The sequence below is a fragment of the Meleagris gallopavo genome, chromosome 5 (assembly GCF_905368555.1).
Source record: "Meleagris gallopavo chromosome 5, MGAL_WU_HG_1.1, whole genome shotgun sequence".
NCBI classification, from domain to species: Eukaryota; Metazoa; Chordata; class Aves; order Galliformes; family Phasianidae; genus Meleagris; species Meleagris gallopavo.
In genome coordinates this window covers 56,550,207-56,567,364 of record NC_139408.1, presented here as the reverse complement: position 1 = coordinate 56,567,364, position 17,158 = coordinate 56,550,207, and the positions used below count along the sequence as shown (strand labels likewise).

At 44.5% G+C, this 17,158-nt stretch overlaps 1 protein-coding gene across 3 annotated transcripts in view; it reads left to right on the top strand.

The window, feature by feature from the left end:
• MDGA2 (MAM domain containing glycosylphosphatidylinositol anchor 2) overlaps positions 1–17,158 on the top strand; it is a 315,342-nt gene that overhangs the window by 273,157 nt on the left and 25,027 nt on the right. For all 3 annotated transcript variants that reach the window (XR_014883814.1, XR_014883813.1, XM_085225899.1), the window contains exons 10-11: positions 1,392–1,540; positions 15,734–15,911. Coding sequence is in view for 1 of the 3 variants with exons in the window: in XM_085225899.1 (XP_085082025.1) it covers positions 1,392–1,540; positions 15,734–15,911 (327 nt within the window). In the remaining 2 variants the exon portion in view is untranslated. The remainder of the gene's footprint in view (positions 1–1,391; positions 1,541–15,733; positions 15,912–17,158) is intronic.

Here is a 17,158-nt window from a genome sequence, read left to right as displayed (position 1 = left end):
AGATATCACACTTACATTTTTCATATTTATGAAAGAAAAAGGCTGTAACACCATTCTGGTGAATAGCTCATGGCCCAGGATGCACTGAAATGGCATTTCCCCTCTTTATCTCCTGTGCAAGATTGGTTGCTCAGCTAAATACCATACACAGTGCTGTAAATCTACACATCTGCAGTCCTACAAAAGATAGCTTCTGTGCATTTTCGCTTGGGAAATGGGAAGGGAGAAGATGCAGTGAAGACAGCAGTCACTGAAAATATCCATTGTGTGTACAGATGTCATTCCATATTATTTGTGCCAGGTACAGCAGCTGTCGCTGAGCCTCTCCCCGCTCAGTGCGGTGCGATTTGTTTTGATATCTCTATTCTAGTCAGCTGGGCCATTGTTGGAAACATCCAAATAATTCTGTCAGGACGGTATCTCTGATAAAAGCAGATTTTATTCGCGATTGCAATGGTGGGCATCCCGCAGGCAGGAGCGCACCTATGGACACAACACGGCAGTCTTTATACCCTGTTTTCTCCCCCTTGCCTCCCCCCTCTCCCCTGTTTCCCCACTGGCTGGGTACTCCAGGTTCACAATCTTATCAGAGGACTTACATTTGTTATTTACTTGTTAATTTGTTTGTTATCTGGTGTCAGTCAGTCGCCATCCTGTTGTTTCCAAGATGTCTCAGTGCTCTTCTTGTCTTACTGATATGGTGATTTGCTTCCCAGTCTTCGTTAAACAAGGAGCACCGGGGCGGGGGATGATGCCAGGCCTTCCGATGTCTCTTCAGGCGCTTCCTCGGGCATGCCATGACTTGTCCTCTGGTTTGATCTCGTGCAGGATATTCTTGCAGTGTGTATGACAAAATATACATATATACACCTATATACACCTATATACAGAGCATGAGTTCCTGGGAAGGGTCATCTAGAGGATAAGTGACGTAAACTATCAGAGATCTTCCCCAAGTTAAGCAAAAAGACTCTCAAAAAGAACTATGACAGCGGAGATCATGAAATAAAAAAAAATATATTATCCAATTCTAATACAGAAACAACATTTGATTCCCACACCATGAGGAATGAGCACTGAGATCCATTGCATTGCTCCAGCTTGGCCTTGTCAGGAGCTCAGGGAATTTTTCCCCTTCCCTGCCCACACCTGGGCCCAGGATGGCTTTGAGGAGTGAGTCAGTGACAAACTATTGCCTTGGATCCCTTGAAAAAAGATAGAGGCAATTAATCCTAAAACGTGCCTCTGGAAGAAGATGCAAAGAAGATGCACAACAAAAAGACAGTGAGCTGGGGGTGGTCGCAGGCTGGGTAGCAACACTTGGCTCCACAACCACCTCTCTGACCATCCTGCTTTCTTTGTTCTCCCTTTTTTGTTGCTGTCTCCTGCAGGCAAGGCCTACGCCCCGGAGTTCTACTATGACACTTATAACCCGCTGTGGCAGAACCGGCCCCGCGTGTACTCCTACAGCCTGCAGTGGACCCAGATGAACCCCAACGCCGTGGACCGCATCCTCGCCTACCGCCTGGGGATTAGGCAGGTGAGGAGAGAAGCTCCTTCATGCAGTAGGTGCCTGTTGGTTTGCTGAGCTCTGCCAGGGCTGCCCGGCCTTATGTTATTTGTTTTATTCTTTTTTATTTGTGTTATTTTACTTTATTTCATTCTGTGTTATTTTCCTCCCTCTTTCCTTGTTCTGTGAATTGGAGTGGTCTCTCCTCCTTCCAGAAGGTTTGCTGTAATCTTGCAGGTGTGGTTCTCTGCTGCGTGCAGATCCTGGTAGCTAATTTGCACATTTCCAGTGTGAAACACAGAGATTAAAAGAGCTGCTCCTCAGAGGGTTTGCAGAGGCTGCAGTTCAAAACACATTAGAAAGACTACATAAAAGAAGTTTTCAATGAAATTAAACTCTTTATGTATCTATATATCTTTTATATATGACGAGGCATTTGGCTACCTTAAGAGAGTCATAGTTACTCCTGCCATTTACCAGCGCTTCATTGAATTTCTTCACTTTGACATTCAGAGCACTGGGCAGAAATCACATCGCGTCAACACCCGCCGCGGGCCTTTGCTTTGCTGAAGCAAAATAATATATAATGAAATTAATGGCATTAGGTGTTTTTGCTGCTTCTTATTTTTCCCCCAATTCCATTTTAACGGACTTTTAATTATCAATTTTGTGTGCTTAAAATTAGTAGTGACTTTACTGTAATTACCTCAACAACCCTTCCATCGGGTTAATCAAAACAAGTTTTATTCCTCTGTCTGAAGTCACATTTAAAATGAGAGTGATTTAGAATTTAGCAAGCCATCTGGACATGCTCACCCATCACTGCAGTAATTCCCCTGAAACATGGGCAATAATTAACATCCTTCCTTCCCTTTGCACTCTCCACTACTTGTTGCTAGCACACTGCCCTCTGAAATTATGGTGTTGGATCTTTTACTTAGCAGTGCTTTTTTATAATGTGTTGCAAAACACTGCCAGTGGGTTGGGTTCTGGTGGCTGCTTGTGGTTAGAAATACAGTAAACTGGTTTTGCATTCAGACTGCTGAGACCTGAGCTCCAGTACCTGTTCCTCTTTACCCAGCCTGTATATTGTTGCTTAGCTGAACGAAGAATCAAAAGGCAGTAAGTTGGGAATACATGTGGGATTCTGTAGGGCCTGGGACTGGATGCACGTTACAGAGCTGTACAGCTACCTGGTCACTGGCCAGAGGTGTGTGAGGACTGTGTGAGGAAAGCCTATAAAAGTTCTTTCCTATGAGAGTGGTGAGGTGCTGGAACAGCTGCCCAGAGAGGCTGTGGATGCTCTGTCCATCCCTGGAGGTGTTCAAGGCCAGGTTGGATGGGGCCCTGGGCAGCCTGGGCTGCTATGAAATGTGGAGGTTGGTGGCCCTGCCTGTGGTGGGGGCTTGGAGCTTCATGATCCTTGAGATCCCTTCCAACCCTGGCCATTCTATAAAAGCACAGGAGCAGCACGTCTTAGATGCACTCACCAAGTACCTCTGCGGCCATTGGATTGGAGCCCCAGGAGTTGTTAGTGACCAGTTCCTTGCTGGCTTCAAGGAGGAGCAGCAGAAGTGTGCACACTGCTTGGTGGCTGTGCTTGGTCAGTGCCTTCAGCACCAAGGAACGCCAGCACCAAGGGGCCACTGTCCCTGCACTGTGTCACCTGGAAGTGAAGACAAGGGCTGTGCTTCTTAAGCAGTGATGCTAAGCACAGAATGAAGGCAAAAGGGTGCTGTTACGGGAAGAGGCAATCAGGGGAGAGAGACAGGTCATTTTTCTGCCTACAGAGTGAAAATAGGAACAGATGAGTGGAAAGAACATATTTACTAAAGCAACATACTTAGAATGAAAGCCACTTAGGAGGAATGTATGTATGTTAGCACACTCCAGGCTTCACCTGATGGGTAATCAATTTGCAGACATTCACTCTATCAAGATCATGGTGCTGTCATCACACAAGTCAACCTACTGCAAAGAGAAAGGCGTTTTGAAGCATGGTGTTCTCTTTTGTTTCGCTACAGAAAATTTACAGTAGCTGTACATCAGTAAAAATGTGATTCAGAGCTGTTCAAATATATGTACTCAAATCTGTGGCAATTAATTTTAGGGGAGGAAGTGGGAGAGCTGAAAAGGCAAATTGGAATGTATATTGGAATATTTCTAGTATTGTTTTCATGAAATATTTGAAACATTCTTCTCCAGAGGGAAATAAGCTGTCCTGAAGTTTTCTTCACAGCCCTCATTTCCTTTAGGAAGTCCAAGCAAGGCATTTTTATATTTTATATTTTAATATTATATTCGGTATATTTAATATATTTTAATATTATATTAATATATTATCTTTTGGCTTAATCTTAATGAAATGAAGCACAGGATACCGTCCTGCCCATCTGTCTGTCTGTTCTGCAGGCACTTCCAGTGGGGTTTGAGCACAGCTCTTCGTGTTGGGTCACATCTGTGGGGAATGGAGGTGTAGCAGAGGAGGTGCAATTATGGAAAATATTGAAAGGCATTACATCAATTAAAACAAAAACAAAACAAAAAAGCAACTTTGTATGAGGGGCAGATTGTATGACTTCTCTGACTTTGTAGGAAGCTCAGTGGATACTTTGTGTTCTTGGCCAACCTCTAATCTTTCTCTTCAGGATGACAAGCATATCCATACTGTCCCCCTTGTATATTACACACTGAAAAAGCCAGAGGTCTCCGGGGCCAACTCTCCTTCCTTTGCCACACAGTTCCTAAAGTACAAACCCTGCATGGGAAGGAGGAGGAGATCACCATGCTCCTGGGTTTGAAGTGGGGACAGTAACAGAGTCAGTGGCACACTGGCCAGTGCTTGGTTGTTGCACTCCATTCTCACTTGCTCTTTCTTAGCAGAATAATCTGCAATATGAATTGATTACTGCTGAGAATGCGGTGTATCAGTCCAACTTTAGGAAAGATGCAGAAGAGAATGGAGTGAATTGAAGAGCAATTTAGCAAGAGAAATGACTCAAGCTAGAGGAATTTATTTTTGTAGACAACTCAGTTGTTTTCAACTACACTTAAACACTTGTGGTAGGGCTGAGGCTCCCTTTGCTGCTGTGCTCCTGCACACAGCCCAGCACAGCTCTGAGTGGTGCAGACAGAACACATGGGGTTGAGTGGCGTGGAAGTTGTTGACTAAGGTGTGGGCCTTTCAAAGCCTCTGTCTGTAAATGGCACCAATGGTTTTCTTGTTAGTTTTGACTTCATATAATGAAAATATTGATATTGAAAATATCAAAGGATTTCAAACAGCCCCAAGGACATTGACCTCGCATTCCCTGGACAGTGTGTGCCAGTGCATCACCACTCCTTTGGAGAAGAAATGTTTCCTAATATCCAACTTGAACGTCCCCTGGCACAACTTGGGGCCGTTACCTCTTATCCTGGGAGCAGAGGCCGACCCCCACCTCACCACAACCTCCTGTCAGGGAGCTGTAGAGAGCAATGAGGTCTCCTCTGAGCCTCCTCATTCCAGACTGACCCACCCCTGCTCCCTCAGCTACTCATTAGATGTTCTAGTTTTTTCTCTCCCACATCCAAGACTATTTCCAAGGACAGAGAAGCTGCATTCTTCCTGTATCCGTAGGACACATCTCAGCAGTCCATTTTTCATCAAATAGACTTCATGCCATGAACTTGTTGGCAGAGCTTTTTTGTGAGATAAGTTTAGGAAACAAACACAGATAAGGGACAAGAATACACCCTGCTTGTAGAGCTTGCTCTGAGAAAGGTGTTTTCACCTCTGCATATTTAAGGCAGCATTGCGATTTACTCTTAAAGGTGCTTCCCCAGGTCTGCATCAACAGCCTGAGATCTGGGTGTCCCATGTCACCACCTGCAGATTCCCAGACCTCATGCTGGGCTTTCCTGCACCGTGTTCCCTATTCTGCCCTCCTGCTTCCACTTCACAGAGAAAAAAAGCACACTTACTGCTTTTTTTCCAGTTGGCCAAGTGCTGAATATTTAAATCATAGAATCATAAAACCACAGAATCCTAGAATGGCCTGGGTTGCAAAGGAGCACAATGCTCATCCAGTTCCAACCCCCTGCTATGTGCAGGTCGCCAACCAGCAGCCCAGGCTGCCCAGAGCCACATCCAGCCTGGCCTTGAATGCCTGCAGGGATGGGGCATCCACAGCCTCCTTGGGCAACCTGTTCCAGTGCCTCACCACCCTCTGGCTGAAAAACTTCCTCCTCATATCCAACCTAAACCTCCCCTGCCTCACTTTAAAACCATTCCCCTTGTCCTATCACCACCCACCCTCACAAACAGCCATTCCCCCTCCTGTTTATCCACTCCCTTCAAGTATTGGAAGGCCTCAATGAGGTCTCCCAGGAGCCTTTTCTTCTCCAAGCTAAACAAGCCCAGTTCCTTCAACCTCTGACCCTCTGACCATCTTAGTGGTCCTCCTCTGGACTCGTTCCAAGAGCTCTATGTCTTTCTTGCGCTGGGGGCCCCAGGCCTGGATGCAGATGAGGCCTCACAAGATTTCTGGTCTTTGCTAGCAAATGGAAGTGCTCTTGGATGGCCAAGAAAGCTGAGTGTCCTTTAACATTTCCTTCTGCACTGGAATGAGCAATTCTGGTGTTGTGAGAAGAACGTCTGTCTTCTGACAGGCTGACAGGCTTCAAACGTCAATCAGGTTGCATATATGACCACACATAAAGGCAGCATATGAACAGAAGCAGTTAAACCTGTTTGAGGTCTGCCTATGTTTTCCCCAGCACTGTTCACAGAATCACAGAATCACAGAATTGTAGGGGTTGGAAGGGACCTCTAGAGATCATCGAGACCAATCCCCCTGCCAAAGCAGGTTCCCTACACCAGGTCGCACAGAGAAGAGACTCTCCAGAGAAGGAGACTCCACAACCTCCCTGGGCAGCCTGTTCCAGTGCTCCGTCACCTCACCGTGAAGAAGTTCTTACACGCATTCGTGCGAAACTTCCTGTGCTGCAGCTTATGTCCGTTTCCCCTCGTCCTGTCTCCACGTACCACTGAAAAGAGACTGGCCTCACCGCTATGGCTGCCACACCTCAGATATTTGTAAACCTGGATCAGGTCCCCTCTCAGTCTTCTTTTCTCAAGGCTAAACAGACCCAGTTCACTTAGCCTTTCTTCACAGGGGAGATGCTCCAGGCCCTTCACCATCTTTGTGGCCCTCTGCTGGACTCTTTCCAAGAGATCCCTGTCTTTTTTGTACTGGGGAGCCCAGAACTGGACACAGTACTCCAGATGAGGCCTTACCAGGGCAGAGTAGAGGGGGAGGATCACCTCCCTCGGCCTGCTGGACACGCTCTTCTTAATGCACCCCAGAATGCCATTGGCCTTTTTGGCCACGAGGGCACACTGCTGGCTCATGGCCAACCTGTCGTCCACCAGGATGCCCAGGTCCCTCTCTGCAGAGCTCCTCTCCAGCAGCTCATCCCCCAGCCTGTATTGGTGCATGCAATTATTCCTCCCTAGGTGTAAGACCCTACACTTGCTTTTGTTGAACCTCATCCGGTTTCTTACTGCCCAGCTCTCCAGCCTGTCCAGGTCTCGCTGAATGGCAGCACAGCCTTCAGGCGTGTCAGCCAATCCTCCCAACTTCGGATCATCAGCAAACTTGCTGAGGGTGGCCACTATCCCCTCATCAAGGTCATTGATGAAGATGTTGAACAAGACCGGACCCAGCACAGACCCCTGGGGGACACCACTGGTTACAGGTCTCCAGCCAGACTCTGCACCACCAACGACGACCCTCTGCGCTCTGCCAGTCAGCCAGTTCTCAACCCACCTCACTGTCCACTCATCTATCCCACACTTCCTCAGCTTTGTTATAAGGATGTCGTGGGAGACAGTATCAAATGCCTTTCTAAAATCAAGGTAGATTACATCTACCGCTCTTCCCCCATCCACCCAGCATGTGATAGCATCATAGAAGGCCACCAAGTTGGTCGAGCACGACCTCCCCTTGGTGAACCCATGCTGACTACTCCTGATAACCTCCTTTTCTCCCAGTTGTCTGGAGATGGTATCCAGCACAAGCTGTTCCATCACCTTTCCAGGGACAGAGGTGAGGCTGTTAATGAGCACATTTACAAAATGAGCACCACAGAGCTCAAAATGAGATTAATTGCCAGTTTCCCAGTCATCAAAGCTGAGACTTCACCCCATCAGGTGCTGCTGGTACAGGAGTGGCCCCAGCACCGGACTCAAACCCATTGGCTGTGATGTATTGTTTCTGTTGGTACAACCGAGGCCAGAAAGGATTTCTTTATTTATAAAAGCCCTGTGCAAATTTCATTTCCAATTTGGAGAAAAGAGATGTTAAAAGACATTTCTGAAAAACGGTGATTAAATGGGCAATTCTTTAGACTGTGCTCGCCCTTAGATGAGTAGTGAAATCACTGCATATTAGCTGTGTTTATACCGAGTGCATGCTCTGCTCAAAGAATGTGCATTACAGAAATTACAAGCTGGGATGAGCGATCTGTCCCTGAAGACAACTGCTACATCCCTTCTTTTGCTGCTGGAGAATCTTTTTTTCCTCTGAAACATATATATGTTTAAATTGAATACAAGCTGTATTGCCATTCCATAAGCAAGTCAGCGCCCTACTGCAGTGCATTTGTGTTTTGGAGCTGATTTAAAACATCAAAGTTCCATTTTGTGAACTTCATTAAAAATCTAGAGACTATTTCCTTTCCTCTCATGCAGTGATTGTCTTAAGTATTTAAGAGATGCTTTGTTGTAACACTCACATCTGACAGTTGAGCTGTTATGTTTTGGCAAAAAAAAAAAAAATCTTGCTTAAAAACTCAAGCAATATCAGCACGTTCACTTTCCTCAGAAATGCACGTTGGCAGCATGCACTTATCTCCTTGCATTATTACTCCTTGATCTATTTGTGCAGAGACTCACGTAGGTTGCTTAAAATGCAGTCTTGGTTTTCCAGTTCATTTACAAAGCTCGTTCTCTGCGTTCGCTGTACAGCAAAGCTCCAGCACAGGTTGAGTTTATCATCCCAATTGCAGCTTCATTCATTGATTTGTTACTGTGTAGTTGTTCTCATTTTAAAAAAAAAAGTTCATAAATACCTTTTGGAAATCACAAGAAATGAAGCAGTCCAGTAGTGACGGGAGCTCCCTGCATGCTGTTCAAGGTCTGCTCATGGTAGGTTGTAGCATTGAGTGAGCTCAGCTCAGGCGTCTGCACTGAAATAGCACTTTTTCTTTTGGGATACTTTCCTGATCATGGGAGTGTCGTTGTTGTTATGAAGGTGTAAAGTGTTTAATTTAAACCTAGGTTGATGCCACTTTGATAACTTTACCTCTTGTTGCCCTGATGAAAACAATGGGTTGTATCCTGCAGATGAAGCTGCTGCTTGACATGCAGAGCCACGTCTGCGTTTAACAAACATGCTGACCCACGTCAGTGCTTTGCATGCAGATCCACATCAATGCCTTGCATGCAGATCCACATCAATGCTTTGCATGCAGATCCACATCAATGCCTTGCATGCAGATCCACATCAGTGTCTTACATGCAGATCCACATCAATGCCTTGCATGCAGATCCACATCAATGCTTTGCATGCAGATCCACATCAATGCCTTGCATGCAGATCCACATCAATGCTTTGCATGCAGATCCACATCAATGCCTTGCATGCAGATCCACATCAGTGCCTTACATGCAGATCCACATCAATGCCTTGCATGCAGATCCACATCAATGCTTTGCATGCAGATCCACATCAGTGCTCTGCATGCAGACCCATGGCAGTGCTGCTGGCAGTTGCACTCCTGGCAGTGCCCAGCTCACCATGCCCTAAACTTTGCTGAGTGGGCAGCAGCTTTCTAGCATATAAACCTCAGGTTTGCTCTGTCGTTGAAATGAGAAAACTTTCTCTTAAAACCATCCTTACCAAGGTTTAGTAATGAACCCACCTTTTGTGAATGCATAGCAAAATAGGGATTAAAAATTGAAAGTCTTGTTTAGGAGATGTCTGGCAGTAGCGAAGGAGCAGGGAAGCCTGTGCAACTGGGGCAAGGAACAGGGCAGCTCTTGTTTAATCCTGAAGAGTTGTGTGAATTCATCTGGAACTTAGCCAGTTCTGAAGTCTTAACATGGATTCTGCTGGTTTACGTCACATTTTAGTCTTTAAGAGAAAGATATATTTGAATGCAGTGCATCACATTCAGGGTTATGACTGATCTGAGCCCAAACAGTAGGGAAGTCCACGTTGTGACCTTTTGCTGAGAGCAAAATGATGCAGCCTGCTCCCAGTCTACAGGTGCTTCAGCTCTTTTCATTAAACTGTGAAATTCTGCCTTTACTCTAAGGGCATGGAAGATAGATCCTGTACATGAGAGAGACGCAGTGCATTTATTGGTGTCCCCAGGAGAGTCCTTAACGTGTGCAGTCATGTAACGCTGCCATTCTGAAACAGTAGGGAAAACAATAGCCTGGGCAAACAGTTGGTATTAATTTCTTTTCATAGAATAGGAATGGGATGGGGTGGGGTGGGGTGGGATGGGATGGGATGGGGTGGGGTGGGGTGGAATGGGGTGGGATGGAATGGGGTGGAATAGAATGGGGTGGAATAGAATGGAGTGGAGTGGAGTGGAAGTGGAAAAAGGAGAAGAGGAGGGAAGGGGAGGGAAGGGAAAGGAAGGGAAGGGAAGGGAAGGGAAGGGAAGGGAAGGGAAGGGAAGGGAAGGGAAGGGAAGGGAAGGGAAGGGAAGGGAAGGGAAGGGAAGGGAAGGGAAGGGAAGGGAAGGGAAGGGAAGGGAAGGGAAGGGAAAAGTTGCTTCTTGGCTTAATTTTCTCCACACTGAACAACCCAATGTTGGCATACCTTCTAGCCCTTTTACCAGCTTTGTTGCTTTATACACCATCAGAACACATGAGATTTACTGCACTGCTCAGCTGAGCTTTGATCCTCCCCATGGCTGGAGCAGAACCACTCATCTGCATGGAAGGAAGGGTGACACTGGAGTGCTGTAGTCTGAGAGTAAACCATTTCTAGTCCTGCATCATCAGTGGAGAATACAGCCAGTGTTGGGTGCAGCCCATGAGGCCCTTTTGTCACTGTGACTGGATGCATGAAGGAATTTCCATTTCTCAGTCACTGTTGCACACAGCCCATCATTTGTAACTGTCCCACTCAGCACTTGAACCAGAGCATGAGTGTAACCTTGGGTGTCTTTCACTATGGTGACTCAATGGTTTCGGTCACCCTCCAGTTGCTTCTGAAGGTGCTGAAGACTGCCAAGACATTGTCTGCATACAAGGAGCATTTTTGCATCTCATTAATAGCTCTCAGGAGAATAATGACATTCATGTGTTTCAGCTTTGGATTTGGCTTTGGAATTAGTGACCTTGATTTTGGTGTTTGTATCTCAAGGCACCCCATGCTGTCTCTGGTCAGTCTTCAGAGGCAGCCATTGCAGTGGTAGTTGCTTCCATTAAACACAGACTTCAATAACAGGGTAAATCTGAAGGTCATGGAATAAATCAGCAGTCATAGAGCCATGTTATTGTGTCACGTTAGGAGCAGAGAAAAAATCAGAGTTTTGTGCTAAAAGACCATGAAGCCCTACATGTTGAATTTCCTGTATGTTTTGTATGTTTTCGAACTGCATTCAAACTAACTGTGAATACTGCTCAGTTTCTACACACGAGAGAGTATTATCTGCCTGGAACAAGCATTATGTGCTTGGAAAGGTGGATTCTCTTGGAGGCTGCATTGACACTGGCTGCAAAACGGTGTGTATAATTTTGTGTCCATGCCCTAGCAAGTTCCTGTACCAATCCTTGTACTGGTACAGATTTGCTTTGTCATAAAGCAAGTGAATAGAGATAAATTTTATCACCTTTCTTATTAAAGAAGGCTGTACCAATTGCAAATAGAGAGTTTTCTCTTTGTCCCTGCATATAAGGTTATCAAAAGCAAAGAAATGCTGAGAAAGACCTTCCAGGGATGAATAGCCTACATTGCAGGTTGTGTAGCCAGTGGACTGAAGTGTCCTAATTCAGATTTTAAAAGATGTTTTCATTATCATTCATTTGTATGGGGAAAAAAAATATTAAAACAGAAGGCAGTGTAGTTAACACGTTTTGTAGCTATTTGTGCTGTGTTTTGCTTTTCCTCTGATGAAACAACATCTCCCATTTCCCAGGTTAACTTGTCTTTGAAACTTCAAATATGGTAGTAATTAAAGAGAACTTAATTGGTGTTTCATGTAGCTTCCAGATCTCTTGTGCCATCTCTCCTTAAATTGTTCCCATTTGTTTCCCCTGCAAATATCAGCCTATAGTTTTGGATCGTGGACAGCTGTTTCTGGCATCCTGACCACTCATCCATCAGTTTTGTTGCCCATAAAAGCGTTCTGCATCTTTGGACGCCGAGTTCCTATTTAATGGCAACTCAGAGACTGCTAGTTGCTTAAAAGAAGGAAAAGGAGGGTGATAATTTTCCATGTCCCACATAAAACCAATTACACAAAGCTGCTAACACCAAGTAAATGAAACGGATGGCAAGAGGTATATAGAGTGGGAATGGAAAGTCGTGTAAAGAAGGCTTCTTCTGATAGATTCTTGTGGGGTGGCAGTTAGATCCGTGGCACTGAGACTCAGTGGTGCTGCCCTTGCTTTGTCCTGTGTGCAGGGAGCAGGGAGCAGGCATAGGTTGAGTGCAAAAACAAATGCAGTGCCTTGATGCTTCCAGCGACTGCGTGTGAAACTGTGAAAGAAGAGATGTCATCAATAGCAATATTACATGATGCAGCGTGCAAAATAAACTGATGATGAGCGTGGCAGAGCATGCATTGCAGCTGGCCTTGTTATTTTTGCCTGAATTATAGGTATTTGTCACTGCGAGTCATTTCAGGGCCGTAACTAGCCTTTGAAATGAAGCTGACATTGTTGCCACCTACCTGATAAGGCTTGTGTTGAAAATGAGAGAGCTCTGATCACATCGCTGGGTAAACTTATTAGAGAGGAGCAACCACTGCAGTTGCGCAGCAGCAATGAGGCGGGCATTGCACAGACGTGCTCCCACTGCACTGTGCAGATAGGAGAAAGATTTGCCTATGGCCCAAGTATTTCCCCATGCTGTTTTATAGATGTAACTGCTAAAGAATACTCTTTTCTTAAGGAAAATCAATTGTTGTCGTGGTTATAAATTGCAAAGAAGTCACTTTAAAGACTGCCACAGGTTTTTTTTAGGAGTCTGCAGTAGATTAATATACGTGGCATTCTGTTGTCATTAATTAAAGAGATTCTTGTCTGACTTTTTGAGTCAATGAAGAAATTTATGGCTGAAATCAATAGGCCAAGTACAATGGACTACAAATGTGTTTATTTTTTATAAGCATAATTGTGCGTATGGGCAATCAATATTTAATCATCCCATTGGATTAATTTCTCAGGAAATCTATGTGTTCGGGTCTCGTTGCTCACATCATGTTGGCTGATTTTGCAACAGGAGATAGGGAATAAATGCGCTTTCACTGACAGCTCAGAGGAGATGGTTTCAGCCTGCTGTGATAAAATGCTGTAACACTTCTACTTTTTTCCCTTCCTCTGATGTCAGGGAAAGGCATTTTGCTTTTCTGTTAGTGTTAGGGAACAAGGATCTCCAGATATTCTAAGGTAATGGAGAGAAGTGAAGAGTCCCTGTGAAGCCCACTGTGCTCCGGATTGACTGAACGTGGGTATGCTCTGCTGAATTAATTACAGGTTGTTAATAAATGCTCTTTCCACCAAACCTTGGTTCTCCCTAAATTTAAAGCTCCAGACACACACATTGGCACAAGGGCTGAAGCTTTACAGTGACGTTTTCTTGTGCGTTCTCCCTTTGAAGCATGAATCTGGAACTTGGAGATGCTCGAGGCCAGGCTGGCTGGGACCCTGGGATAGAAAATCTGTGTTTCCCTAGCTGGTTGCATAGCTCTCCAGCTCCATATTGATAGGTCCTTAGTGTCTCAAATGAAAAGGAGTTCTGCTTCATTTTGGTACTAGCTGCTCACATTGGCAAGCTGATGAGCTCCACGCTCGTTTTCAACAGTGTTGGGTGTTAATATTTCATTACTGCCCAGCCCTGGGCACCACTGCTCTTTCACCTGGGACTTGGGGAGGGGCTGCAGCCCTCCTGGCAGCTCCCTCTGCCCAGGGAAGGGCAGGCTGTGAGCTGAGCACTGTGGTGTACCAGTACACTTCATTTGTTCAGCAGCTGAGCTGGAAAATCAGGCGTGGGGATGTTTCATGCCAAACCCAGAGACAGTTTTGAGATGTTTGTGGATTGTTTTTTCATGGTTTCCATGGTAAAAATAAGAATTAGAGCTGGTGTTGATTGCAAAGCTAAAAAATGTGTGTTGCTTCCTATGGAGAAACACCAATATCCAGGACAGCTTCAGGTGCATAATACCAAAATGAAACAGTATTTCTTTGATAATGAGTAAAATATTGTAGTTGCTTCATCTGCTTTTGTGGGTCATTGAAGAAAAGGGTGATAATCCAAAGCAGCAGCTGAATGTGATGGACGTTCATGACTACTTATAGTAATCAAAACTGGAAACATGCATGATTAATTATGAAAAGCATTTGCCGAAGTAAGTGTTCCAGTTTTCCAGTTGTTTGAAGGCTGGGTGTAATGGGAGCATGTTTTTAGTAGGCTTCTGTAAGGATCCAGAAATACCTTTGTGCAACAGCTGGCCAGCTTCAGGCAGCTGCAAGAAGGAAGCATGAGCTCATACAACCTGTAGCACAATATTCACAAATGCAATTGGCAGCCAACCTGCAGGCATGAAACATGCTGTGAGAAAACCACTGAGCGTATAAACAGGAGGGGGAACGGCTGTTTACAAAGGTGGATAGTGATAGGACAAGGGGGAATGGTTTTAAACTAAGATGGGCAGGTTTAGGTTAGATATTAGGAGGAGGTTTTTCAGCCAGAGGGTGGTGAGGCACTGGAACAGGTTGCCCAAGGAGGCTGTGGATGCCCCATCCCTGCAGGCATTCAAGGCCAGGCTGGATGTGGCTCTGGGCAGCCTGGGCTGCTGGTTGGCGACCTGCACACAGCAGGGGGTTGGAACTGGATGAGCATTGTGCTCCTTTGCAACCCAGGCCATTCTGTGATTCTGTGATTTAGTGCAGTATTACAGTGATTTCAGTGGACGACTTTTTTTTTTTTGCATCAACGAATTGAAGTTCTAGAATAAAACATTCTCTGCTTTCAATAGCCATGAAGCTCTGCATGGAATAACTGAGAATTTTGGTGCACTCATAACTCTGGTATGCTTAGTGGAACATCTCATTTTAGTAGTACTGCACCTGTACTGTTATCTTGGGAAGCATGGTAACTATTTAATGATTTTTCCTTTGTTTCCTGGAGGTAGAGTCTGAAATAAGCCCAGTACCTACAAGTAATATTGCAATGCCAAGTCACTGAGCTGCCTGAAATGTACATAATTTCTGCTTGTCTATAAACTATCAGACATTGTAGGGACAATGTGGCACTCTCTACTCATGATGTCTCCTTCTTAATTGGATTTTTTTTTTATTTTCTTGGTAAAGCAAATATATAACAGAAACTATAGATTTTGATGTTGAAAACACTGCAGTCTATAAAGCACAAAAATCTATGCTTTGTTGTTTTTTTTGTTGTTGGTTTTTTTTTTTCTCTTAATAAAACACCCTCTTGTTTGCTCCTATTGACTTTCATTGTTCTCTGAAATCCATCCATCTTGGAAACTACAAGAACTGCTGTTAATTGTGCACTAAGGCCATTAAGAGCCAGCCTATTTCTTTCTCACTCATCAACAAAAGTGCTTGGAAACCAAACTGCATCTCAGTTCTCCAGTATGCTCTCATTAGCTCCAAATGACACCCTAAATGACAGCTGTGAAACCTCATTGCCTGCAAGAGGGAGGGGTTGGGCACCTGTAGGGAGGAAAATAATGGAGGGAAGAAGGCTGCTGGATGTGGGGAGCCAATTTACCTGGGTTGTTAGTTATGAGGGGATAGCATGGGCTCTAAGACAGGTCAGCCTCCAGGAGGTGATGAAATAAACTGAAATCAAACATTTTTTTTAAGGGAACTCATGGCCCAACACAGGTTTGTATCTGCTCCCCTTCACTCCTGAGGTGAAGACAGTATCTGCCCTAAAAGCTCTGACATTTGCATTCTTCCTTTTCTTTTAGGCTGGACAGCAGCGTTGGTGGGAACAAGAAATTACAGTGAATGGAAATATTCAAAAGGGAGAATTAATTACCTACAATCTAACTGAGCTGATCAAGCCAGAGGCGTACGAAGTCCGTCTGACACCCATCACCAGATTTGGAGAAGGGGACTCCACTATTCGGGTCATCAAGTATAGTGGTAAGACCTTGGAGTCCAAAGAAATACATTGTGGCACCTTCTGCACAACTGGGTCTGTTGTATGGGCTACGGTTGTTTTATGCTGCATGATGTGAATTAACTATCAGTCCAGCAATGAGCTGCCCAAACCAGAGCAATTTCTGTGTTGTAAGGGTAAAAATACAACAAATTGATGTTATCTTCATGGCTTAATCTTCATAAATCAATGTTATCTTTGTTTCCAAGAGTTAATTCTTATCTTGAATTCTTGTTTTGTGAAGTTTTGTTCAAAACTCGCTGCCCTCCCAAGTAATATTATGGAGCTGTTAAAACAGTATTTTGTTGTCATCACTTTTTTTGTCAGAATCAGGATGCTTTGAGAAGTTTCTGTTTAATTATGAGTGATCAAAATAACCCTGACTATTCCTAATCATATGCAAGTGAGAAAGGATGATTCTATATATTCCTCCAAAAGTTTGCCATGACAAGGATTCGTCCACTTGACCAGAAAGAGAGTTTTTCTACATCCTTCCGTTCAGTCTTATTACCAAGCATTACCAAGAATTAACTCCTAGAGCTCTGAAAAGAACTCAAAATACCTTCCTGAGGTATTAATGTAAAGAATAACTGAGTTAACTTTTTTATTTCTTGCCTGTGAAAATTGCAGTGAGTGGACACGACACACCTTAGAGAGAAGGCAGCTCTGTTGAAGACATCATTGTGCAGTTTACCATGGGAAGCAGATGTGCTGAGTAGGAAGTTTTTTATAGTTGAGAAAGGGAAGTGTGTGCCGGAGGAAGATATTTTTAAGCATGGAACCATGGAAGTGTGAGTTTTCCATGAAACTTTGCTAATTCCATGGGATAGAAGCCCTGTGACACATGGGTCAAGTCACAGCCAGCTGGATCCAGCTGTCAGTAGTGCTGTACTGATACCTAAGAGAGCCCAGAGCTGGAAATCACACACAGCAGAAGAGCCAAAGGAAACATGCAGGCCACCAGTTGCTTTCCAAAATCATTATCAAATAATATGAAATAGCAAACAAAGATGGAAAAAAAGTAAATGTCTTCTACATTGTTTGTAGAATGCCTTACTCAACCTCATAAATTGTTTTTAGCACTCTATTAATAGCAAGGAGATAAATTACTTTAAACAACCTCAAGTACAAATTCTGAGTAACATACTTGCACGTTTCACTCCATGCCAGATCTGCTATCAGTGGTGATGAATGAAGTTTAAATTTTGCCTGTTAGAATAAAGTGTTTGTT